The 26,208-nt window shown below is 42.3% G+C and overlaps 1 protein-coding gene across 1 annotated transcript; it reads right to left on the reverse strand.

The window, feature by feature from the left end:
- Nucleotides 1–16,546: 16,546 nt before the first annotated feature.
- LOC128309246 (uncharacterized) lies at nt 16,547–21,387 on the reverse strand (the record flags this gene model as incomplete). The annotated part of the gene is made up of 2 exons (XM_053045618.1): nt 20,905–21,387; nt 16,547–16,795 (listed from the first exon to the last, which is right to left on the reverse strand). Coding segments are annotated over exons 1-2 (732 nt in total), but the record flags the coding sequence as incomplete, so codon positions are not given.
- Between the last annotated feature and the right edge of the window lie 4,821 nt (nt 21,388–26,208).

Genomic DNA, 26,208 nt, shown 5'->3' on the forward strand with positions numbered 1-26,208 from the left:
TGGAGATGAAAGTTTGGTTCAAGAAAACATGTCTCGAATCGGTCACCCATGTTATTAGATAAGTTCTAGGATGTATTTCAAATACATTGGACAGTGTGGCATGGTGAATGGTGCATATGAGTTACTTCATGCTCATGGCTCCTACGATGGTGGGTGGTGGAGATGAAAGTTTGGTTTAAGAAAACATGTCTCCAATCGGTCACCCATGTTATTGTGTAAGCTCTAGGATGTATTTCAAATACATAGGACAGTGTGGTATGGTGAATGGTGCATATGAGTTACTTCATGCTCATGACTCCTACGATGGTGGGTGGTGGAGATGAAAGTTTGGTTTAAGAAAACATGTCTTCAATCGGTCACCCATGTTATTGTGTAAGCTCTAGGATGTATTTCAAATACAAATGACAGTGTGGCATGGTGAATGGTGCATATGAGTTACCTCATGCTCATGACTCCTACGATGGTGGGTGGTGGAGATGAAAGTTTGGTTTAAGAAAACATGTCTCCAATCGGTCACCCATGTTATTGTTGAAGCTCTAGGATGTATTTCAAATACATCGGACAGTGTGGCATGGTGAATGGTGCATATAAATTACTTCATGCTCATGACTCCTACGATGGTGGGTGGTGGAGATGAAAGTTTGGTTTAAGAAAACATGTCTCCAATCGGTCACCCATGTTATTGTATAAGGTCTAGGATGTATTTCAAATACATAGGACAGTGTGGCATGGTGAATGGTGCATATGAGTTACTTGATGCTCATGACTCCTACGATGGTGGGTGGTGGAGATGAAAGTTTGGTTCAAGAAAACATGTCTCGAATCGGTCACCCATGTTATTAGATAAGTTCTAGGATGTATTTCAAATACATTGGACAGTGTGGCATGGTGAATGGTGCATATGAGTTACTTCATGCTCATGGCTCCTACGATGGTGGGTGGTGGAGATGAAAGTTTGGTTTAAGAAAACATGTCTCCAATCGGTCACCCATGTTATTATTAAAGCTCTAGGATGTATTTCAAATACATAGGACAGTGTGGCATGGTGAATGGTGCATATGAGTTACTTCATGCTCATGACTCCTACGATGGTGGGTGGTGGAGATGAAAGTTTGGTTTAAGAAAACATGTCTCCAATCGGTCACCCATGTTATTGTGTAAGCTCTAGGATGTATTTCAAATACATAGGACAGTGTGGTATGGTGAATGGTGCATATGAGTTACTTCATGCTCATGACTCCTACGATGCTGGGTGATGGAGATGAAAGTTTGGTTTAAGAAAACATGTCTCCAATCGGTCACCCATGTTATTGTTGAAGCTCTAAGATGTATTTCAAATACATAGGACAGTGTGGCATGGTGAATGGTGCATATGAGTTACTTCATGCTCATGACTCCTACGATGGTGGGTGGTGGAGATGAAAGTTTGGTTTAAGAAAACATGTCTCCAATCGGTCACCCATGTTATTGTGTAAGCTCTAGGATGTATTTCAAATACATAGGACAGTGTGGTATGGTGAATGGTGCATATGAGTTACTTCATGCTCATGACTCCTACGATGCTGGGTGATGGAGATGAAAGTTTGGTTTAAGAAAACATGTCTCCAATCGGTCACCCATGTTATTGTTGAAGCTCTAAGATGTATTTCAAATACATAGGACAGTGTGGCATGGTGAATGGTGCATATGAGTTACTTCATGCTCATGACTCCTACGATGGTGGATGGTGGAGATGAAAGTTTGGTTTAAGAAAACATGTCTCCAATCGGTCACCCATGTTATTGTTGAAGCTCTAGGATGTATTTCAAACACATATGACAGTGTGGCATGGTGAATGGTGCATATGAGTTACTTCATGCTCATGACTCCTACGATGGTGGGTGGTGGAGATGAAAGTGTGGTTTAAGAAAACATGTCTCCAATCGGTCACCCATGTTATTGTATAAGGTCTAGGATGTATTTCAAATACATAGGACAGTGTGTCATGGTGAATGGTGCATATGTGTTACTTCATGCTCATGACTCCTACGATGGTGGGTGGTGGAGATGAAAGTTTGGTTTAAGAAAACATGTCTCCAATCGGTCACCCATGTTATTGTTGAAGCTCTAGAATGTATTTCAAATACATAGGACAGTGTGGCATGGTGAATGGCGCATATGAGTTACTTCATGCTCATGACTCCTACGATGGTGGGTGGTGGAGATGAAAGTTTGGTTTAAGAAAACATGTCTCCAATCGGTCACCCATGTTATTGTTGAAGCTCTAGGATGTATTTCAAATACATCGGACAGTGTGGCATGGTGAATGGTGCATATAAATTACTTCATGCTCATGACTCCTACGATGGTGGGTGGTGGAGATGAAAGTTTGGTTTAAGAAAACATGTCTCCAATCGGTCACCCATGTTATTGTATAAGGTCTAGGATGTATTTCAAATACATAGGACAGTGTGGCATGGTGAATGGTGCATATGAGTTACTTGATGCTCATGACTCCTACGATGGTGGGTGGTGGAGATGAAAGTTTGGTTCAAGAAAACATGTCTCGAATCGGTCACCCATGTTATTAGATAAGTTCTAGGATGTATTTCAAATACATTGGACAGTGTGGCATGGTGAATGGTGCATATGAGTTACTTCATGCTCATGGCTCCTACGATGGTGGGTGGTGGAAATGAAAGTTTGGTTTAAGAAAACATGTCTCCAATCGGTCACCCATGTTACTGTTGAAGCTCTATGATGTATTTCAAATACATAGGACAGTGTGGCATGGTGAATGGTGCATATGAGTTACTTCATGCTCATGACTCCTACGATGGTGGGTGGTGGAGATGAAAGTTTGGTTTAAGAAAACATGTCTCCAATCGGTCACCCATGTTATTAGATAAGTTCTAGGATGTATTTCAAATACATTGGACAGTGTGGCATGGTGAATGGTGCATATGAGTTACTTCATGCTCATGGCTCCTACGATGGTGGGTGATGGAGATGAAAGTTTGGTTTAAGAAAACATGTCTCCAATCGGTCACCCATGTTATTATTAAAGCTCTAGGATGTATTTCAAATACATAGGACAGTGTGGCATGGTGAATGGTGCATATGAGTTACTTCATGCTCATGACTCCTACGATGGTGGGTGGTGGAAATGAAAGTTTGGTTTAAGAAAACATGTCTCCAATCGGTCACCCATGTTACTGTTGAAGCTCTATGATGTATTTCAAATACATAGGACAGTGTGGCATGGTGAATGGTGCATATGAGTTACTTCATGCTCATGACTCCTACGATGCTGGGTGATGGAGATGAAAGTTTGGTTTAAGAAAACATGTCTCCAATCGGTCACCCATGTTATTGTTGAAGCTCTAAGATGTATTTCAAATACATAGGACAGTGTGGCATGGTGAATGGTGCATATGAGTTACTTCATGCTCATGACTCCTACGATGGTGGGTGGTGGAGATGAAAGTTTGATTTAAGAAAACATGTCTCCAATCGGTCACCCATGTTATTGTTGATGCTCTAGGATGTATTTCAAATACATAGGACAGTGTGTCATGGTGAATGGTGCATATGTGTTACTTCATGCTCATGACTCCTACGATGGTGGGTGGTGGAGATGAAAGTTTGGTTTAAGAAAACATGTCTCCAATCGGTCACCCATGTTACTGTGTAAGCTCTAGGATGTATTTCAAATACATAGGACAGTGTGGTATGGTGAATGGTGCATATGAGTTACTTCATGCTCATGACTCCTACGATGGTGGGTGGTGGAGATGAGAGTTTGGTTTAAGAAAACATGTCTCCAATCGGTCACCCATGTTATTGTGTAAGCTCTAGGATGTATTTCAAATACATAGGACAGTGTGGCATGGTGAATGGTGCATATGAGTTACTTCATGCTCATGACTCCTACGATGGTGGGTGGTGGAGATGAAAGTTTGGTTTAAGAAAACATGTCTCCAATCGGTCACCCATGTTATTGTGTAAGCTCTAGGATGTATTTCAAATACATAGGACAGTGTGGTATGGTGAATGGTGCATATGAGTTACTTCATGCTCATGACTCCTACGATGCTGGGTGATGGAGATGAAAGTTTGGTTTAAGAAAACATGTCTCCAATCGGTCACCCATGTTATTCTTGAAGCTCTAGGATGTATTTCAAATACATAGGACAGTGTGGCATGGTGAATGGTGCATATGAGTTACTTCATGCTCATGACTCCTACGATGCTGGGTGATGGAGATGAAAGTTTGGTTTAAGAAAACATGTCTCCAATCGGTCACCCATGTTATTGAGTAAGCTCTAGGATGTATTTCAAATACATCGGACAGTGTGGCATGGTGAATGGTGCATATGAGTTACTTCATGCTCATGACTCCTACGATGGTGGGTGGTGGAGATGAAAGTTTGGTTTAAGAAAACATGTCTCCAATCGGTCACCCATGTTATTGTTGAAGCTCTAGGATGTATTTCAAATACATAGGACAGTGTGGCATGGTGAATGGTGCATATGAGTTACTTCATGCTCATGACTCCTACGATGCTGGGTGATGGAGATGAAAGTTTGGTTTAAGAAAACATGTCTCCAATCGGTCACCCATGTTATTGAGTAAGCTCTAGGATGTATTTCAAATACATCGGACAGTGTGGCATGGTGAATGGTGCATATGAGTTACTTCATGCTCATGACTCCTACGATGGTGGGTGGTGGAGATGAAAGTTTGGTTTAAGAAAACATGTCTCCAATCGGTCACCCATGTTATTGTTGAAGCTCTAGGATGTATTTCAAATACATCGGACAGTGTGGCATGGTGAATGGTGCATATGAGTTACTTGATGCTCATGACTCCTACGATGGTGGGTGGTGGAGATGAAAGTTTGGTTTAAGAAAACATGTCTCCAATCGGTCACCCATGTTATTGTGTAAGCTCTAGGATGTATTTCAAATACATAGGACAGTGTGGTATGGTGAATGGTGCATATGAGTTACTTCATGCTCATGACTCCTACGATGCTGGGTGATGGAGATGAAAGTTTGGTTTAAGAAAACATGTCTCCAATCGGTCACCCATGTTATTGAGTAAGCTCTAGGATGTATTTCAAATACATCGGACAGTGTGGCATGGTGAATGGTGCATATGAGTTACTTCATGCTCATGACTCCTACGATGGTGGGTGGTGGAGATGAAAGTTTGGTTTAAGAAAACATGTCTCCAATCGGTCACCCATGTTATTGTTGAAGCTCTAGGATGTATTTCAAATACATCGGACAGTGTGGCATGGTGAATGGTGCATATGAGTTACTTGATGCTCATGACTCCTACGATGGTGGGTGGTGGAGATGAAAGTTTGGTTTAAGAAAACATGTCTCCAATCGGTCACCCATGTTATTGTATAAGGTCTAGGATGTATTTCAAATACATAGGACAGTGTGGCATGGTGAATGGTGCATATGAGTTACTTCATGCTCATGACTCCTACGATGGTGGGTGGTGGAGATGAAAGTTTGGTTTAAGAAAACATGTCTCCAAACGGTCACCCATGTTATTGTGTAAGCTCTAGGATGTATTTCAAATACATCGGACAGTGTGGCATGGTGAATGGTGCATATGAGTTACTTCATGCTCATGACTCCTACGATGGTGGGTGGTGGAGATGAAAGTTTGGTTTAAGAAAACATGTCTCCAATCGGTCACCCATGTTATTGTGTAAGCTCTAGGATGTATTTCAAATACATAGGACAGTGTGGCATGGTGAATGGTGCATATGAGTTACTTCATGCTCATGACTCCTACGATGGTGGGTGGTGGAGATGAAAGTTTGGTTCAAGAAAACATGTCTCCAATCGGTCACCCATGTTATTGTTGAAGCTCTAGGATGTATTTCAAATACATCGGACAGTGTGGCATGGTGAATGGTGCATATGAGTTACTTCATGCTCATGACTCCTACGATGGTGGGTGGTGGAGATGAAAGTTTGGTTTAAGAAAACATGGCTCCAATCGGTCACCCATGTTATTGTTGAAGCTCTAGGATGTATTTCAAATACATCGGACAGTGTGGCATGGTGAATGGTGCATATGAGTTACTTCATGCTCATGACTCCTACGATGGTGGGTGGTGGAGATGAAAGTTTGGTTTAAGAAAACATGTCTCCAATCGGTCACCCATGTTATTGTTTAACCTCTAGGATGTATTTCAAATACATAGGACAGTGTGGCATGGTGAATGGTGCATATGAGTTACTTCATGCTCATGACTCCTACGATGGTGGGTGGTGGAGATGAAAGTTTGGTTTAAGAAAACATGTCTCGAATCGGTCACCCATGTTATTGTGTAAGCTCTAGCATGTATTTCAAATACATAGGACAGTGTGGCATGGTGAATGGTGCATATGAGTTACTTCATGCTCATGACTCCTACGATGGTGGGTGGTGGAGATGAAAGTTTGGTTTAAGAAAACATGTCTCTAATCGGTCACCCATGTTATTGTTGAAGCTCTAGGATGTATTTCAAATACATATGACAGTGTGGCATGGTGAATGGTGCATATGAGTTACTTCATGCTCATGACTCCTACGATGGTGGGTGGTGGAGATGAAAGTTTGGTTTAAGCAAACATGTCTCCAATCGGTCACCCATGTTATTGTGTAAGCTCTAGGATGTATTTCAAATACATAGGACAGTGTGACATGGTGAATGGTGCATATGAGTTACTTCATGCTCATGACTCCTACGATGGTGGGTGGTGTAGATGAAAGTTTGGTTTAAGAAAACATGTCTCCAATCGGTCACCCATGTTATTGTTGGAGCTCTAGGATGTATTTCAAATACATAGGACAGTGTGGCATGGTGAATGGTGCATATGAGTTACTTCATGCTCATGACTCCTACGATGGTGGGTGGAGGAGATGAAAGTTTGGTTTAAGAAAACATGTCTCCAATCGGTCACCCATGTTACTGTTGATGCTCTAGGATGTATTTCAAATACATAGGACAGTGTGGCATGGTGAATGGTGCATATGAGTTACTTCATGCTCATGACTCCTACGATGGTGGGTGGTGGAGATGAAAATTTGGTTTAAGAAAACATGTCTCCAATCGGTCACCCATGTTATTGTTGAAGCTCTAGGATGTATTTCAAATACATAGGACAGTGTGGCATGGTGAATGGTGCATATGAGTTACTTCATGCTCATGACTCCTACGATGGTGGGTGGTGGAGATGAAAGTTTGGTTTAAGAAAACATGTCTCCAATCGGTCACCCATGTTATTGTTGAAGCTCTAGGATGTATTTCAAATACATCGGACAATGTGGCATGGTGAATGGTGCATATGAGTTACTTCATGCTCATGGCTCCTACGATGGTGGGTGGTGGAGATGAAAGTTTGGTTTAAGAAAACATGTCTCCAATCGGTCACCCATGTTATTGTTGAAGCTCTAGGATGTATTTCAAATACATAGGACAGTGTGGCATGGTGAATGGTGCATATGAGTTACTTCATGCTCATGGCTCCTACGATGGTGGGTGGTGGAGATGAAAGTTTGGTTTAAGAAAACATGTCTCCAATCGGTCACCCATGTTATTGTTGAAGCTCTAGGATGTATTTCAAATACATCGGACAGTGTGGCATGGTGAATGGTGCATATGAGTTACTTCATGCTCATGGCTCCTACGATGGTGGGTGGTGGAGATGAAAGTTTGGTTTAAGAAAACATGTCTCCAATCGGTCACCCATGTTATTGTTGAAGCTCTAGGATGTATTTCAAATACATAGGACAGTGTGGCATGGTGAATGGTGCATATGAGTTACTTCATGCTCATGACTCCTACGATGGTGGGTGGTGAAGATGAAAGTTTGGTTTAAGAAAACATGTCTCCAATCGGCCACCCATGTTATTGTTGAAGCTCTAGGATGTATTTCAAATACATATGACAGTGTGGCATGGTGAATGGTGCATATGAGTTACTTCATGCTCATGACTCCTACGATGGTGGGTGGTGGAGATGAAAGTTTGGTTTAAGAAAACATGTCTCCAATCGGTCACCCATGTTATTGTTGAAGCTCTAGGATGTATTTCAAATACATAGGACAGTGTGGCATGGTGAATGGTGCATATGAGTTACTTCATGCTCATGACTCCTACGATGCTGGGTGGTGGAGATGAAAGTTTGGTTTAAGAAAACATGTCTCCAATCAGTCACCCATGTTATTGTTTAAGCTCTAGGATGTATTTCAAATACATAGGACAGTGTGGCATGGTGAATGGTGCATATGAGTTACTTCATGCTCATGGCTCCTACGATGGTGGGTGGTGGAGATGAAAGTTTGGTTTAAGAAAACATGTCTCCAATCGGTCACCCATGTTATTGTGTAAGCTCTAGGATGTATTTCAAACACATCGGACAGTGTGGCATGGTGAATGGTGCACATGAGTTACTTCATGCTCATGACTCCTACGATGGTGGGTGGTGGAAATGAAAGTTTGGTTTAAGCAAACATGTCTCCAATCGGTCACCCATGTTATTGTGTAAGCTCTAGAATGTATTTCAAATACATAGGACAGTGTGGCATGGTGAATGGTGCATATGAGTTACTTCATGCTTATGACTCCTACGATGGTGGGTTGTGGAGATGAAAGTTTGGTTTAAGAAAACATGTCTCCAATTGGTCACCCATGTTATTGTTGAAGCTCTAGGATGTATTTCAAACACATCGGACAGTGTGGCATGGTGAATGGTGCATATGAGTTACTTCATGCTCATGACTCCTACGATGGTGGGTGGTGGAGATGAAAGTCTGATTTAAGAAAACATGTCTCCAATCGGTCAACCATGTTATTGTTGAAGCTCTAGGATGTATTTCAAACACATCGGACAGTGTGGCATGGTGAATGGTGCATATGAGTTACTTCATGCTCATGACTCCTACGATGGTGGGTGGTGGAGATGAAAGTCTGATTTAAGAAAACATGTCTCCAATCGGTCAACCATGTTATTGTTGAAGCTCTAGGATGTATATCAAATACATAGGACAGTGTGGCATGGTGAATGGTGCATATGAGTTACTTCATGCTCATGACTCCGACGATGGTGGGTGGTGGAGATGAAAGTTTGGTTTAAGAAAACATGTCTCCAATCGGTCACCCATGTAATTGTTGATGCTCTAGGACGTATTTCAAATACATAGGACAGTGTGGCATGGTGAATGGTGCATATGAGTTACTTCATGCTCATGACTCCTACGATGGTGGGTGGTGGAGATGAAAGTTTGGTTTAAGAAAACATGTCTCCAATCGGTCACCCATGTAATTGTTGAAGCTCTAGGATGTATTTCAAATACATAGGACAGTGTGGCATGGTGAATGGTGCATATGAGTTACTTCATGCTCATGACTCCTACGATGGTGGGTGGTGGAGATGAAAGTTTGGTTTAAGAAAACATGTCTCCAATCGGTCACCCATGTTATTGTGTAAGCTCTAGGATGTATTTCAAATACATAGGACAGTGTGGCATGGTGAATGGTGCATATGAGTTACTTTATGCTCATGACTCCTACGATGGTGGGTGGTGGAGATGAAAGTTTGGTTTAAGAAAACATGTCTCCAATCGGTCACCCATGTTATTGTTGAAGCTCTAGGATGTATTTCAAATACATAGGACAGTGTGGTATGGTGAATGGTGCATATGAGTTACTTCATGCTCTTGACTCCTGCGATGGTGGGTGGTGGAGATGAAAGTTTGGTTTAAGAAAACATGTCTCCAATCGGTCACCCATGTTATTGTTGAAGCTCTAGGATGTATTTCAAACACATAGGACAGTGTGGCATGGTGAATGGTGCATATGAGTTACTTCAAGCTCATGACTCCTACGATGGTGGATGGTGGAGATAAAAGTTTGGTTCAAGAAAACATGTCTCCAATCGGTCACCCATGTTATTAGGTAAGCTCTAGGATGTATTTCAAACACATCGGACAGTGTGGCATGGTGAATGGTGCATATGAGTTACTTCATGCTCATGACTCCTGCGATGGTGGGTGGTGGAGATGAAAGTTTGGTTTAAGAAAACATGTCTCCAATCGGTCACCCATGTTATTGTTGAAGCTCTAGGATGTATTTCAAACACATAGGACAGTGTGGCATGGTGAATGGTGCATATGAGTTACTTCAAGCTCATGACTCCTACGATGGTGGATGGTGGAGATAAAAGTTTGGTTCAAGAAAACATGTCTCCAATCGGTCACTCATGTTATTGTTGAAGCTCTAGCATGTCTTTCAAATACATAGGACAGTGTGGCATGATGAATGGTGCATATGAGTTACTTCATGCTCATGACTCCTACGATGGTGGGTGGTGGAGATGAAAGTTTGGTTTAAGAAAACATGTCTCCAATCGGTCACCCATGTTATTGTTGAAGCTCTAGGATGTATTTCAAATACACAGGACAGTGTGGCATGGTGAATGGTGCATATGAGTTACTTCATGCTCATGGCTCCTACGATGGTGGGTGGTGGAGATGAAAGTTTGGTTTAAGAAAACATGTCTCCAATCGGTCACCCATGTTATTGTTGAAGCTCTAGGATGTATTTCAAATACACAGGACAGTGTGGCATGGTGAATGGTGCATATGAGTTACTTCATGCTCATGACTCCTACGATGGTGGGTGGTGGAGATGAAAGTTTGGTTAAAGAAAACATGTCTCCAATCGGTCACCCATGTTATTGTTGAAGCTCTAGGATGTATTTCAAATACATAGGACAGTGTGGTATGGTGAATGGTGCATATGAGTTACTTCATGCTCATGGCTCCTACGATGGTGGGTGGTGGAGATGAAAGTTTGGTTTAAGAAAACATGTCTCCAATCGGTCACCCATGTTATTGTGTAAGCTCTAGGATGTATTTCAAATACACAGGACAGTGTGGCATGGTGAATGGTGCATATGAGTTACTTCATGCTCATGACTCCTACGATGGTGGGTGGAGGAGATGAAAGTTTGGTTTAAGAAAACATGTCTTCAATCGGTCACCCATGTTATTGTTGATGCTCTAGGATGTATTTCAAATACATCGGACAGTGTGGCATGCTGAATGGTACATATGAGTTACTTTATGCTCATGACTCCTACGATGGTGGGTGGTGGAGAAGAAAGTTTGGTTTAAGAAAACATGTCTCCAATCGGTCACCCATGTTATTGTTGAAGCTCTAGGATGTATTTCAAATACATAGGACAGTGTGGCATGGTGAATGGTGCATATGAGTTACTTCATGCTCATGACTCCTACGATGGTGGGAAGTGGGGGATGAAAGTTTGGTTTAAGAAAACATGTCTCCAATCGGTCACCCATGTTATTGTTGAAGCTCTAGGATGTATTTCAAATACATAGGACAGTGTGGCATGGTGAATGGTGCATATGAGTTACTTCATGCTCATGACTCCTACGATGGTGGGTGGTGGAGATGAAAGTGTGGTTTAAGAAAACATGTCTCCAATCGGTCACCCATGTTATTGTGTAAGCTCTAGGATGTATTTCAAACACTTAATATTCCCAGCACAGCAGGGCGATAAACCCGTGTCGAGCTCTCGGGCTGGAGTATCAAACTCCGACCGAGGGTGAGAGTAGGTAGTAACTATGCTAGCCACGCCGCAGCCAACCGAAATAAAAAGGCTTTTCGTTTCCGGTTGTGAGAAGCTTGTTTATTTCCGGTCTACCTCCCCGTAGCCGTCTTTTGTTGTTGTGTTCTGCTAGCGATACATATGCTAGCGTCTCGTAATGTAGATTTTGGCCTCTTCGCCTACCACCCTACTCCTAACCACCCTGCCTTTAATACTTAATCACAATCCTAGCCTATCAATTTTAACTATTTCCTATCATTTTTTTCATCTCATCGCCGTTTCTATGATACATTGAAGTTTGCTAAATTTTCGTTACATTTTTCAATTTTATTGCGCCAATTCCTTGCCAATTCCTTACTCCTAAATCTTAGCCTGCGCAGCAAGCGAGATAAGGAGTGACGCTTAACTTCCGTCCCTCTCGCTTCCCATTAGGAAGCCAGCGAGAGCGTTAAGCAGTTTACGAGGAAGTTGGCGCCACGCATTTATCCATTCTTCCGTTCTCTAATCACGCAGATTTGCTCCCTCTCACTTGCCGCTTCACTAAGAAGCGGCGCGAGAGAGCGATAATCCTGATCTCCTGTTTTATCCTATAATCCCTGAACCCTCTTGCGTAGGCTTATAGCTCCGCTACGTACTCTCTTATTACCGAGAGATAAGCTACGCTCTCTCCTAAGGACACAGTGAACAGCGGGTTATTGAAAGGACATATTTCCCGTCAGCGACATCCTCTCTCCCGTAATTCCTCGTAGAGGTGTTACAAAAAAATAGCTGACGGAATTATGTCCTACTCTTCCTTTCCTGGTGCGCGAACTTCCAGCTGTGCGACCTTTACCGCAGGTCTTTTAATAAACAATCTTCCTACTCTTATCGTTACGGAACGCACCTGATCGTCCTTGCCTTCTTGCGCCTGCGTAATTACTCCCTTTAACCACCTTCCGCGTGTCTGCTCGTCCGGGAATGCTACAATATCACCAACTCGTAGTTTTTGAACTGGCTGTAACCATTTTTCGCGTTTTACTAATCGAGGCAGATATTCTTTTATCCACCTAGACCAGTATTTTTCGAGCAACCCATTGGGCTTTCTTCCAATCTGTTTGTAATGCTTCGGCTTCCGATACCTCATTCTGGGTTGGTTCCGCTTCTCCTGAACATCCAATTAGGAAATGATTGGGTGTAGGAGGCTCATCGTCCTCGTGATACCATTTTTATAAATATATCATCTTGTGCCAGCTTTCTTTCCAAACTTTGTAATCGTCTCAAAGCTTGGCCATAGCTTTCGGGCAAATTTATGTCTTCCGTCTTCCGCAGTAGCCCTATCTCGTAGCCCTTTTCCCTTTTTCTAAAGGTTTCCTTCATGATCTGCAGCGCTCTTTCTTCGTCCTTGGACTCTTTGGTAGGGCGCAGTCTAATTTGAAACCAAATTCTTCCGTTGATAAGTAATCTTTCATATTTTTTGCCATGGTTTTTTCTTCTCTCTGCTTCTTATTAGCTTCCTCTTCTGCCCTTTTCTTCTTGACCTTTGCTTCAGCCCTTATCTTTTCTCCAGCTTCTTCTTCCTCTTCTTGCATTTTCTTAGCTTCTTCTTCCTTTTGCCTTTTCTTACCTTCCTTAGTTTCTCCATTTTCTTATTCTTCTTGCCTTTTATTAACTTCTTCTTCGCCTTGCTTTTATAAACTCCTTCTTCCTCTTCCTTTTGCTTTTTATCAACTTCTTCTTCTTCGTCCTTTCTTGACTTCCTTCTTTTCTTAACTTCTTGCCCTTTCTTAGCTTCTTCTTCTTCTTCTTGATTTCTCTTAACTTCTTCCTTATCTCCTTCTTGTTTTTTATTAACTTCTTCTTCTTCTTCTTCTTCTTCTTGGTTTCTGTTAATTTCTTTCCTTTCTCCAGCTGCTTTCTCCTCTTTCTGTTTCCCCTTTCTCTCTTCCTTTTCTTCTTCTTGCTATATATTAACTTCTTCTTCTTATCGTAATTTCTCAACTTCTTCTTCTTCTTCTTCTTCTTGATTTCTCTTAACTTCTTCTTTTTCTCCAGCTACTTACTTACCTTCTTCTTCTTCATCATTTTCTTCAGCTACTTTCTCCTCTTTCTGTTTCCCCTTTCTCTCTTCCCTTTCTTCTTCTTGCCTTTTATTAACTTCTTCTTCTTCTCGTCCTTTCTTAACTTCTTCTTCTTCTTCTTCTTCTTCTTCTTTTTCTTGATTTCTCTTAACTTCTTCCTTTTCTCCAGCTACTTTCTCATCTTCTTCTTCTTCTTGATTTCTCTTAACTTCTTCTTTTTCTCCAGCTACTTTCTTAAATTCTTCTTCTTCATTTTCTTCAGCTACTTCATCTTCTTCCTGTTTCCCTTTTATCTCTTCATCTGTCTTCTTTTGCTTAGCCTCTACCTCTGCCTGCTTCTTCTTCGATTCTATTATAGAAAATAATTTAGCTCGCTTAGTATGCGAACCTTTTGCCCCTAATAACACCCATCCCAAGTGGGTTTGAATAGCTATAGGTCCGCCTGAGCGGCCAGCCCTTGTTCTTAATGCACACATTAAGTGTGCATGCGGTAATCCGATTATTATCTTCGGAGTACCATCACGATCATTCGGCAAGTCAATGCCTCTCAAATATTGGTACCTTCTTTTCAGTTCAATCGCGTTGACTGTTTGTTTTGGCAATACCATGGACTCAACGGTTCTAAGACCATCAAGGTTTATGAATTTGCCAGCCTGATTTTTTATCGAAATGGAAACGGTTTGACTATCAGGCTCATCCTGAATTGAGCCGTTAGTCCACGCTAGAGAAAATGGTCGGGGGGATCCTTTTACTTGTAACTCTTCCTTCAGATCCCGATGTATCAGGCTCACGGATGATCCAGTATCCATGAAGGCGAACGTATGAACTTCCTGCTCGTTATGCCGAAGCGTTACTGGTATTATTTGAAAAAACAAATCAGGTAGATCGGAACCATGATGCGTGTTGACGTTCTCAACCTGTCTTAGCCCGGTAGGATTTGCTCTATGTAATAAGTTATGATGCCTTCCTCTGCATCCGTATTGCCGACACTGAGAAGGCAGGAGGCAGTTTTGTGCAACGTGATTAGTTTGGTTGCAACAGTTAGTGCATATACCCATACGCCTAACTGTTTCCCACCTTCCTTCAATCCGCATGCTTTTAAATTGATAGCATTCTGGCGTTCTGTGGTTTTGACCACAAAGTAAACAAATAGCACCTCTTCTAGGTTGCGAATATAGATTCGAAATAAATTGTGGGCGTGGTTGAGGTCTAAAATTACGGTTAGCCAGTTGCTGATTTTGTTGACGCGTTTGTGAACTTATCACATTATTCGCATCATCGGCAGCCAACATGATAGCTAACTCTTCTTCGGGCTTCAGCCAATTGGCAAAATCTTCCACTGTTCTTAACTTGGTCCTGCCCTCCCTATGTTTCTGAGCAAGGATGTGTTTATACCGTTTTTCTTTCAAATTTGCTGGTATCTTATTGGCCAAGTCCTTTAAGAGACGTTGGTCGTTCAAGTATTCGGGTTGACCGATAGCATTCATGTTGATTATGATGTTGTTTAGTGCGTGCATGAATGTGATAAACGATTTAGGTTTCTGCATGGACGGGTTTTCCACCGCCAGTGTTCCCAGCACAGCAGGGCGATAAACCCGTGTCGAGCTCTCGGACTGGAGTATCAAACTCCGACCGAGGGTGAGAGTAGGTAGTAACTATGCTAGCCACGCCGCAGCCAACCGAAATAAAAAGGCTTTTCGTTTCCGGTTGTGAGAAGCTTGTTTATTTCCGGTCTACCTCCCCGTAGCCGTCTTTTGTTGTTGTGTTCTGCTAGCGATACATATGCTAGCGACTCGTAATGTAGATTTTGGCCTCTTCGCCTACCACCCTACTCCTAACCACCCTGCCTTTAATACTTAATCACAATCCTAGCCTATCAATTTTAACTATTTCCTATAATTTTTATCATCTCATCGCCGTTTCTATGATACATTGAAGTTTGCTAAAGTTTCGTTACATTTTTCAATTTTATTGCGCCAATTCCTTGCCAATTCCTTACTCCTAAATCTTAGCCTGCGCAGCAAGCGAGATAAGGAGTGACGCTTAACTTCCGTCCCTCTCGCTTCCCATTAGGAAGCTAGCGAGAGCGTTAAGCATGTTACGAGGAAGTTGGCGCCACGCATTTATCCATTCTTCCGTTCTCTAATCACGCAGATTTGCTCCCTCTCACTTGCCGCTTCACTAAGAAGCGGCGCGAGAGAGCGATAATCCTGATCTCCTGTTTTATCCTATAATCCCTGAACCCTCTTGCGTAGGCTTATAGCTCCGCTACGTACTCTCTTATTACCGAGAGATAAGCTACGCTCTCTCCTAAGGACACAGTGAACAGCGGGTTATTGAAAGGACATATTTCCCGTCAGCGACATCCTCTCTCCCGTAATTCCTCGTAGAGGTGTTACAAAAAAATAGCTGACGGAATTATGTCCTACTCTTCCTTTCCTGGTGCGCGAACTTCCAGCTGTGCGACCTTTACCGCAGGTCTTTTAATAAACAATCTTCCTACTCTTATCGTTACGGAATGCACCTGATCGTCCTTGCCTTCTTGCGCCTGCGTAATTACTCCCTTTAACCACCTTCCGCGTGTCTGCTCGTCCGGGAATGCTACAATATCACCAACTCGTAGTTTTTTAACTGGCTGTAACCATTTTTCGCGTTTTACTAATCGAGGCAGATATTCTTTTATCCACCTAGACCAGTATTTTTCGAGCAACCCATTGGGCTTTCTTCCAATCTGTTTTTAATGCTTCGGCTTCCGATACCTCATTCTGGGTTGGTTCCGCTTCTCCTGAACATCCAATTAGGAAATGATTGGGTGTAGGAGGCTCATCGTCCTCGTGATACCATTTTTTTAAATATATCATCTTGTGTCAGCTTTCTTTCCAAACTTTGTAATCGTCTCAAAGCTTGGCCATAGCTTTCGGGCAAACTTATGTCTTCCGTCTTCCGCAGTAGCCCTATCTCGTAGCCCTTTTCCCTTTTTCTAAAGGTTTCCTTCATGATCTGCAGCGCTCTTTCTTCGTCCTTGGACTTTGGTAGGGCGCAGTCTAATTTGAAACCAAATTCTTCCGTTGATAAGTAATCGTTCATATTTTTTGCCATGGTTTTTTCTTCTCTCTGCTTCTTATTAGCTTCCTCTTCTGCCCTTTTCTTCTTGACCTTTGCTTCAGCCCTTATCTTTTCTCCAGCTTCTTCTTCCTCTTCTTGAATTTTCTTAGCTTCTTCTTCCTTTTGCCTTTTCTTACCTTCCTTAACTTCTCCTTTTTCTTCTTCTTCTTGCCTTTTATTAACTTCTTCTTCGCCTTGCTTTTTATTAACTCCTTCTTCCTCTTCCTTTTGCTTTCTATCAACTTCTTCTTCTTCGTCCTTTCTTAACTTCCTTCTTTTCTTAACTTCTTGCCCTTTCTTAGCTACTTCTTCTTCTTCTTGATTTCTCTTAACTTCTTCCTTATCTCCTTCTTGTTTTTTATTAACTTCTTCTTCTTATTCTTCTTATTCTTCTTCTTCTTGCTTTCTGTTAACTTCTTCCCTTTCTCCAGCTACTTTCTCATCTTTCTGTTTCCCCTTTCTTTCTTCCTTTTCTTCTTCTTGCTTTATATTAACTTTTTCTTCTTTTCGCCTTTTCTCAACTTCTTCTTCTTCTTCTTGATTTCTCTTAACTTCTTCTTTTTCTCCAGCTACTTTCTTACCTTCTTCTTCTTCTTCATTTTCTTCAGCTACTTTATCCTCTTCCTGTTTCCCTTTTATCTCTTCATCTGTCTTCTTTTGCTTAGCCTCTACCTCTGCCTGCTTCTTCTTCGATTCTATTATAGAAAATAATTTAGCTCGCTTAGTATGCGAACCTTTTGCCCCTAATAACACCCATCCCAAGTGGGTTTGAATAGCTATAGGTCCGCCTGAGCGGCCAGCCCTTGTTCTTAATGCACACATTAGGTGCGCATGCGGTAATCCGATTATTATCTTCGGAGTACCATCACGATAATTCGGCAAGTCAATGCCTCTCAAATATTGGTACCTTCTTTTCAGTTCAATCGCGTTGACTGTTTGTTTTGGCAATACCATGGACTCAACGGTTCTAAGACCATAAAGGTTTATAAATTTGCCTGCATGATTTTTTATCGAAATGGAAACGGTTTGACTATCAGGCTCATCCTGAATTGAGCCGTTAGTCCACGCTAGAGAAAATGGTCGGGGGGATCCTTTCACTTGTAACTCCTCCTTCAGATCCCGATGTATCAGGCTAACGGATGATCCAGTATCCATGAAGGCGAACGTATGAACTTCCTGCTCGTTATGCCGAAGCGTTACTGGTATTATTTGAAAAAACAAATCAGGTAGATCGGAACCATGATGCGTGTTGACGTTCTCAACCTGTCTCAGCCCGGTAGGATTTGCTCTATGTAATAAGTTATGATGCCTTCCTCTGCATCTGTATTGCCGACACTGAGGAGGCAGGAAGCAGTTTTGTGCAACGTGATTAGTTTGGTTGCAACAGTTAGTGCATATACCTTTACGCCCAACCGTTTCCCACCTTCCTTCAATCCGCATGCTTTTAAATTGATAGCATTCTGGCGTTCTGTGGTTTTGACCACGAAGTAAACAAATAGCACCTGTTCTAGGTTGCGAATATAGATTCGAATTAAATTGTGGGCGTGGTTGAGGTCTAAAATTACGGTTAGCCAGTTGCTGATTTTGTTGACGCGTTTGTGAACTTATCACATTATTCGCATCATCGGCAGCCAACATGATAGCTAACTCTTCTTCGGGCTTCAGCCAATTGGCAAAATCTTCCACTGTTCTTAACTTGGTCCTGCCCTCCTTATGTTTCTGAGCAAGGATGTGTTTATACCAATTCTCTTTCAAATTTGCTAGTATCTTATTGGCCAAGTCCTTTAAGAGACGTTGGTCGTTCAAGTATTCGGGTTGACCGATAGCATTCATGTTGATTATAATGTTGTTTAGTGCGTGCATGAATGTGATAAACGATTTAGGTTTCTGCATGGACGGGTTTTCCACCGCCAGTGTTCCCAGCACAGCAGGGCGATAAACCCGTGTCGAGCTCTCGGACTGGAGTATCAAACTCCGACCGAGGGTGAGAGTAGGTAGTAACTATGCTAGCCACGCCGCAGCCAACCGAAATAAAAAGGCTTTTCGTTTCCGGTTGTGAGAAGCTTGTTTATTTCCGGTCTACCTCCCCGTAGCCGTCTTTTGTTGTTGTGTTCTGCTAGCGATACATATGCTAGCGACTCGTAATGTAGATTTTGGCCTCTTCGCCTACCACCCTACTCCTAACCACCCTGCTTTTAATACTTAATCACAATCCTAGCCTATCAATTTTAACTATTTCCTATAATTTTTATCATCTCATCGCCGTTTCTATGATACATTGAAGTTTGCTAAAGTTTCGTTACATTTTTCAATTTTATTGCGCCAATTCCTTGCCAATTCCTTACTCCTAAATCTTAGCCTGCGCAGCAAGCGAGATAAGGAGTGACGCTTAACTTCCGTCCCTCTCGCTTCCCATTAGGAAGCTAGCGAGAGCGTTAAGCATGTTACGAGGAAGTTGGCGCCACGCATTTATCCATTCTTCCGTTCTCTAATCACGCAGATTTGCTCCCTCTCACTTGCCGCTTCACTAAGAAGCGGCGCGAGAGAGCGATAATCCTGATCTCCTGTTTTATCCTATAATCCCTGAACCCTCTTGCGTAGGCTTATAGCTCCGCTACGTACTCTCTTATTACCGAGAGATAAGCTACGCTCTCTCCTAAGGACACAGTGAACAGCGGATTATTGAAAGGACATATTTCCCGTCAGCGACATCCTCTCTCCCGTAATTCCTCGTAGAGGTGTTACAAAAAAATAGCTGACGGAATTATGTCCTTCCTTTTCCTTTCCTGGTGCGCGAACTTCCAGCTGTGCGACCTTTACCGCAGGTCTTTTCATAAACAATCTTCCTACTCTTATCGTTACGGAATGCACCTGATCGTCCTTGCCTTCTTGCGCCTGCGTAATTACTCCCTTTAACCACCTTCCGCGTGTCTGCTCGTCCGGGAATGCTACAATATCACCAACTCGTAGTTTTTTAACTGGCTGTAACCATTTTTCGCGTTTTACTAATCGAGGCAGATATTCTTTTATCCACCTAGACCAGTATGTTTCGAGCAACCCATTGGGCTTTCTTCCAATCTGTTTTTAATGCTTCGGCTTCCGATACCTCATTCTGGGTTGGTTCCGCTTCTCCTGAACATCCAATTAGGAAATGATTGGGTGTAGGAGGCTCATCGTCCTCGTGATACCATTTTTCTAAATATATCATCTTGTGCCAGCTTTCTTTCCAAACTTTGTAATCGTCTCAAAGCTTGGCCATAGCTTTCGGGCAAACTTATGTCTTCCGTCTTCCGCAGTAGCCCTATCTCGTAGCCCTTTTCCCTTTTTCTAAAGGTTTCCTTCATGATCTGCAGCGCTCTTTCTTCGTCCTTGGACTCTTTGGTAGGGCGCAGTCTAATTTGAAACCAAATTCTTCCGTTGATAAGTAATCTTTCATATTTTTTGCCATGGTTTTTTCTTCTCTCTGCTTCTTATTAGCTTCCTCTTCTGCCCTTTTCTTCTTGACCTTTGCTTCAGCCCTTATCTTTTCTCCAGCTTCTTCTTCCTCTTCTTGCATTTTCTTAGCTTCTTCTTCCTTTTGCCTTTTCTTACCTTCCTTAGTTTCTCCTTTTTCTTCTTCTTCTTGCCTTTTATTAACTTCTTCTTCGCCTTGCTTTTTATTAACTCCTTCTTCCTCTTCCTTTTGCTTTCTATCAACTTCTTCTTCTTCGTCCTTTCTTAACTTCTTTCTTTTCTTAACTTCTTGCCCTTTCTTAGCTACTTCTTCTTCTTCTTGATTTCTTTTAACTTCTTCCTTATCTTCTTCTTGTTTTTTTATTAACTTCTTCTTCTTCTTCTTCTTCTTCTTCTTGGTTTCTGTTAACTTCTTCCCTTTCTCCAGCTACTTTCCCATCTTTCTGTTTCCCCTTTCTCTCTTCCTTTTCTTCTTCTTACTTTATATTAACTTCTTCTTCTTCTCGTCCTTTCTCAACTTCTTCTTCTTCTTCTTGATTTCTCTTAACTTCTTCCCTTTCTCCAGCTACTTTCTCACCTTCTTCTTCTTCATTTTCTTCAGCTACTTTATCCGCTTCCTGTTTCCCTTTTATCTCTTCATCTGTCTTCTTTTGCTTAGCTTCTACCTCTGCCTGCTTCTTTTTCGATTCTATTATAGAAAATAATTTAGCTCGCTTAGTATGCGAACCTTTTGCCCCTAATAACACCCATCCCAAGTGGGTTTGAATAGCTATAGGTCCGCCTGAGCGGCCAGCCCTTGTTCTTAATGCACACATTAGGTGCGTATGCGGTAATCCGATTATTATCTTCGGAGTACCATCACGATAATTCGGCAAGTCAATGCCTCTCAAATATTGGTACCTTCTTTTCAGTTCAATCGCGTTGACTGTTTGTTTTGGCAATACCATGGACTCAACGGTTCTAAGACCATCAAGGTTTATAAATTTGCCAGCCTGATTTTTTATCGAAATGGAAACGGTTTGACTATCAGGCTCATCCTGAATTGAGCCGTTAGTCCACGCTAGAGAAAATGGTCGGGGGGATCCTTTTACTTGTAACTCCTCCTTCAGATCCCGATGTATCAGGCTCACGGATGATCCAGTATCCATGAAGGCGAACGTATGAACTTCCTGCTCGTTATGCCGAAGCGTTACTGGTATTATTTGAAAAAACAAATCAGGTAGATCGGAACCATGATGCGTGTTGACGTTCTCAACCTGTCTTAGCCCGGTAGGATTTGCTCTATGTAATAAGTTATGATGCCTTCCTCTGCATCCGTATTGCCGACACTGAGGAGGCAGGAGGCAGTTTTGTGCAACGTGATTAGTTTGGTTGCAACAGTTAGTGCATATACCCATACGCCTAACTGTTTCCCACCTTCCTTCAATCGGCATGCTTTTAAATTGATAGCATTCTGGCGTTCTGTGGTTTTGACCACAAAGTAAACAAATAGCACCTCTTCTAGGTTGCGAATATAGATTCGAATTAAATTGTGGGCGTGGTTGAGGTCTAAAATTACGGTTAGCCAGTTGCTGATTTTGTTGACGCGTTTGTGAACTTATCACATTATTCGCATCATCGGCAGCCAACATGATAGCTAACTCTTCTTCGGGCTTCAGCCAATTGGCAAAATCTTCCACTGTTCTTAACTTGGTCCTGCCCTGCTTATGTTTCTGAGCAAGGATGTGTTTATACCAATTCTCTTTCAAATTTGCTAGTATCTTATTGGCCAAGTCCTTTAAGAGACGTTGGTCGTTCAAGTATTCGGGTTGACCGATAGCATTCATGTTGATTATGATGTTGTTTAGTGCGTGCATGAATGTGATAAACGATTTAGGTTTCTGCATGGACGGGTTTTCCACCGCCAGTGTTCCCAGCACAGCAGGGCGATGGGACCCGTGTCGAGCTCTCGGACTGGAGTATCAAACTCCGACCGAGGGTGAGAGTAGGTAGTAACTATGCTAGCCACGCCGCAGCCAACCGAAATAAAAAGGCTTTTCGTTTCCGGTTGTGAGAAGCTTGTTTATTTCCGGTCTACCTCCCCGTAGCCGTCTTTTGTTGTTGTGTTCTGCTAGCGATACATATGCTAGCGACTCGTAATGTAGATTTTGGCCTCTTCGCCTACCACTCTACTCCTAACCACCCTGCTTTTAATACTTAATCACAATCCTAGCCTATCGATTTTAACTATTTCCTATAATTTTTATCATCTCATCGCCGTTTCTATGATACATTGAAGTTTGCTAAAGTTTCGTTACATTTTTCAATTTTATTGCGCCAATTCCTTGCCAATTCCTTACTCCTAAATCTTAGCCTGCGCAGCAAGCGAGATAAGAAGTGACGCTTAACTTCCGTCCCTCTCGCTTCCCATTAGGAAGCTAGCGAGAGCGTTAAGCATGTTACGAGGAAGTTGGCGCCACGCATTTATCCATTCTTCCGTTCTCTAATCACGCAGATTTGCTCCCTCTCACTTGCCGCTTCACCAAGAAGCGGCGCGAGAGAGCGATAATCCTGATCTCCTGTTTTATCCTATAATCCCTGAACCCTCTTGCGTAGGCTTATAGCTCCGCTACGTACTCTCTTATTACCGAGAGATAAGCTACGCTCTCTCCTAAGGACACAGTGAACAGCGGGTTATTGAAAGGACATATTTCCCGTCAGCGACATCCTCTCTCCCGTAATTCCTCGTAGAGGTGTTACAAAAAAATAGCTGACGGAATTATGTCCTTCCTTTTCCTTTCCTGGTGCGCGAACTTCCAGCAGTGCGACCTTTACCGCAGGTCTTTTAATAAACAATCTTCCTACTCTTATCGTTACGGAACGCACCTGATCGTCCTTGCCTTCTTGCGCCTGCGTAATTACTCCCTTTAACCACCTTCCGCGTGTCTGCTCGTCCGGGAATGCTACAATATCACCAACTCGTAGTTTTTTAACTGGCTGTAACCATTTTTCGCGTTTTACTAATCGAGGCAGATATTCTTTTATCCACCTAGACCAGTATTTTTCGAGCAACCCATTGGGCTTTCTTCCAATCTGTTTTTAATGCTTCGGCTTCCGATACCTCATTCTGGGTTGGTTCCGCTTCTCCTGAACATCCAATTAGGAAATGATTGGGTGTAGGAGGCTCATCGTCCTCGTGATACCATTTTTTAAATATATCATCTTGTGCCAGCTTTCTTTCCAAACTTTGTAATCGTCTCAAAGCTTGGCCATAGCTTTCGGGCAAATTTATGTCTTCCGTCTTCCGCAGTAGCCCTATCTCGTAGCCCTTTTCCCTTTTTCTAAAGGTTTCCTTCATGATCTGCAGCGCTCTTTCGTCGTCCTTGGACTTTGGTAGGGCGCAGTCTAATTTGAAACCAAATTCTTCCGTTGATAAGTAATCTTTCATATTTTTTGCCATGGTTTTTTCTTCTCTCTGCTTCTTATTAGCTTCCTCTTCTGCCCTTTTCTTCTTGACCTTTGCTTCAGCCCTTATCTTTTCTCCAGCTTCTTCTTCCTCTTCTTGCATTTTCTTAGCTTCTTCTTCCGTTTGCCTTTTCTTACCTTCTTTAGTTTCTCCTTTTTCTTCTTCTTCTTGCCTTTTATTAACTTCTTCTTCGCCTTGCTTTTTATTAACTCCTTCTTCCTCTTCCTTTTGCTTTTTATCAACTTCTTCTTCTTCGTCCTTTCTTAACTTCCTTCTTTTCTTAACTTCTTGCCCTTTCTTAGCTTCTTCTTCTTCTTCTTGATTTCTCTTAACTTCTTCCTTATCTCCTTCTTGTTTTTTATTAACTTCTTCTTCTTCTTCTTCTTCTTCTTGGTTTCTGTTAACTTCTTCCCTTTCTCCAGCTACTTTCCCATCTTTCTGTTTCCCCTTTCTCTCTTCCTTTTCTTCTTCTTACTTTATATTAACTTCTTCTTCTTCTCGTCCTTTCTCAACTTCTTCTTCTTCTTCTTGATTTCTCTTAACTTCTTCCCTTTCTCCAGCTACTTTCTCACCTTCTTCTTCTTCATTTTCTTCAGCTACTTTATCCGCTTCCTGTTTCCCTTTTATCTCTTCATCTGTCTTCTTTTGCTTAGCTTCTACCTCTGCCTGCTTCTTTTTCGATTCTATTATAGAAAATAATTTAGCTCGCTTAGTATGCGAACCTTTTGCCCCTAATAACACCCATCCCAAGTGGGTTTGAATAGCTATAGGTCCGCCTGAGCGGCCAGCCCTTGTTCTTAATGCACACATTAGGTGCGTATGCGGTAATCCGATTATTATCTTCGGAGTACCATCACGATAATTCGGCAAGTCAATGCCTCTCAAATATTGGTACCTTCTTTTCAGTTCAATCGCGTTGACTGTTTGTTTTGGCAATACCATGGACTCAACGGTTCTAAGACCATCAAGGTTTATAAATTTGCCAGCCTGATTTTTTATCGAAATGGAAACGGTTTGACTATCAGGCTCATCCTGAATTGAGCCGTTAGTCCACGCTAGAGAAAATGGTCGGGGGGATCCTTTTACTTGTAACTCCTCCTTCAGATCCCGATGTATCAGGCTCACGGATGATCCAGTATCCATGAAGGCGAACGTATGAACTTCCTGCTCGTTATGCCGAAGCGTTACTGGTATTATTTGAAAAAACAAATCAGGTAGATCGGAACCATGATGCGTGTTGACGTTCTCAACCTGTCTTAGCCCGGTAGGATTTGCTCTATGTAATAAGTTATGATGCCTTCCTCTGCATCCGTATTGCCGACACTGAGGAGGCAGGAGGCAGTTTTGTGCAACGTGATTAGTTTGGTTGCAACAGTTAGTGCATATACCCATACGCCTAACTGTTTCCCACCTTCCTTCAATCGGCATGCTTTTAAATTGATAGCATTCTGGCGTTCTGTGGTTTTGACCACAAAGTAAACAAATAGCACCTCTTCTAGGTTGCGAATATAGATTCGAATTAAATTGTGGGCGTGGTTGAGGTCTAAAATTACGGTTAGCCAGTTGCTGATTTTGTTGACGCGTTTGTGAACTTATCACATTATTCGCATCATCGGCAGCCAACATGATAGCTAACTCTTCTTCGGGCTTCAGCCAATTGGCAAAATCTTCCACTGTTCTTAACTTGGTCCTGCCCTGCTTATGTTTCTGAGCAAGGATGTGTTTATACCAATTCTCTTTCAAATTTGCTAGTATCTTATTGGCCAAGTCCTTTAAGAGACGTTGGTCGTTCAAGTATTCGGGTTGACCGATAGCATTCATGTTGATTATGATGTTGTTTAGTGCGTGCATGAATGTGATAAACGATTTAGGTTTCTGCATGGACGGGTTTTCCACCGCCAGTGTTCCCAGCACAGCAGGGCGATGGGACCCGTGTCGAGCTCTCGGACTGGAGTATCAAACTCCGACCGAGGGTGAGAGTAGGTAGTAACTATGCTAGCCACGCCGCAGCCAACCGAAATAAAAAGGCTTTTCGTTTCCGGTTGTGAGAAGCTTGTTTATTTCCGGTCTACCTCCCCGTAGCCGTCTTTTGTTGTTGTGTTCTGCTAGCGATACATATGCTAGCGACTCGTAATGTAGATTTTGGCCTCTTCGCCTACCACTCTACTCCTAACCACCCTGCTTTTAATACTTAATCACAATCCTAGCCTATCGATTTTAACTATTTCCTATAATTTTTATCATCTCATCGCCGTTTCTATGATACATTGAAGTTTGCTAAAGTTTCGTTACATTTTTCAATTTTATTGCGCCAATTCCTTGCCAATTCCTTACTCCTAAATCTTAGCCTGCGCAGCAAGCGAGATAAGAAGTGACGCTTAACTTCCGTCCCTCTCGCTTCCCATTAGGAAGCTAGCGAGAGCGTTAAGCATGTTACGAGGAAGTTGGCGCCACGCATTTATCCATTCTTCCGTTCTCTAATCACGCAGATTTGCTCCCTCTCACTTGCCGCTTCACCAAGAAG

The sequence above is a fragment of the Anopheles moucheti genome, unplaced genomic scaffold, assembly GCF_943734755.1.
Source record: "Anopheles moucheti unplaced genomic scaffold, idAnoMoucSN_F20_07 U1, whole genome shotgun sequence".
NCBI lineage: Eukaryota > Metazoa > Arthropoda > Insecta > Diptera > Culicidae > Anopheles > Anopheles moucheti.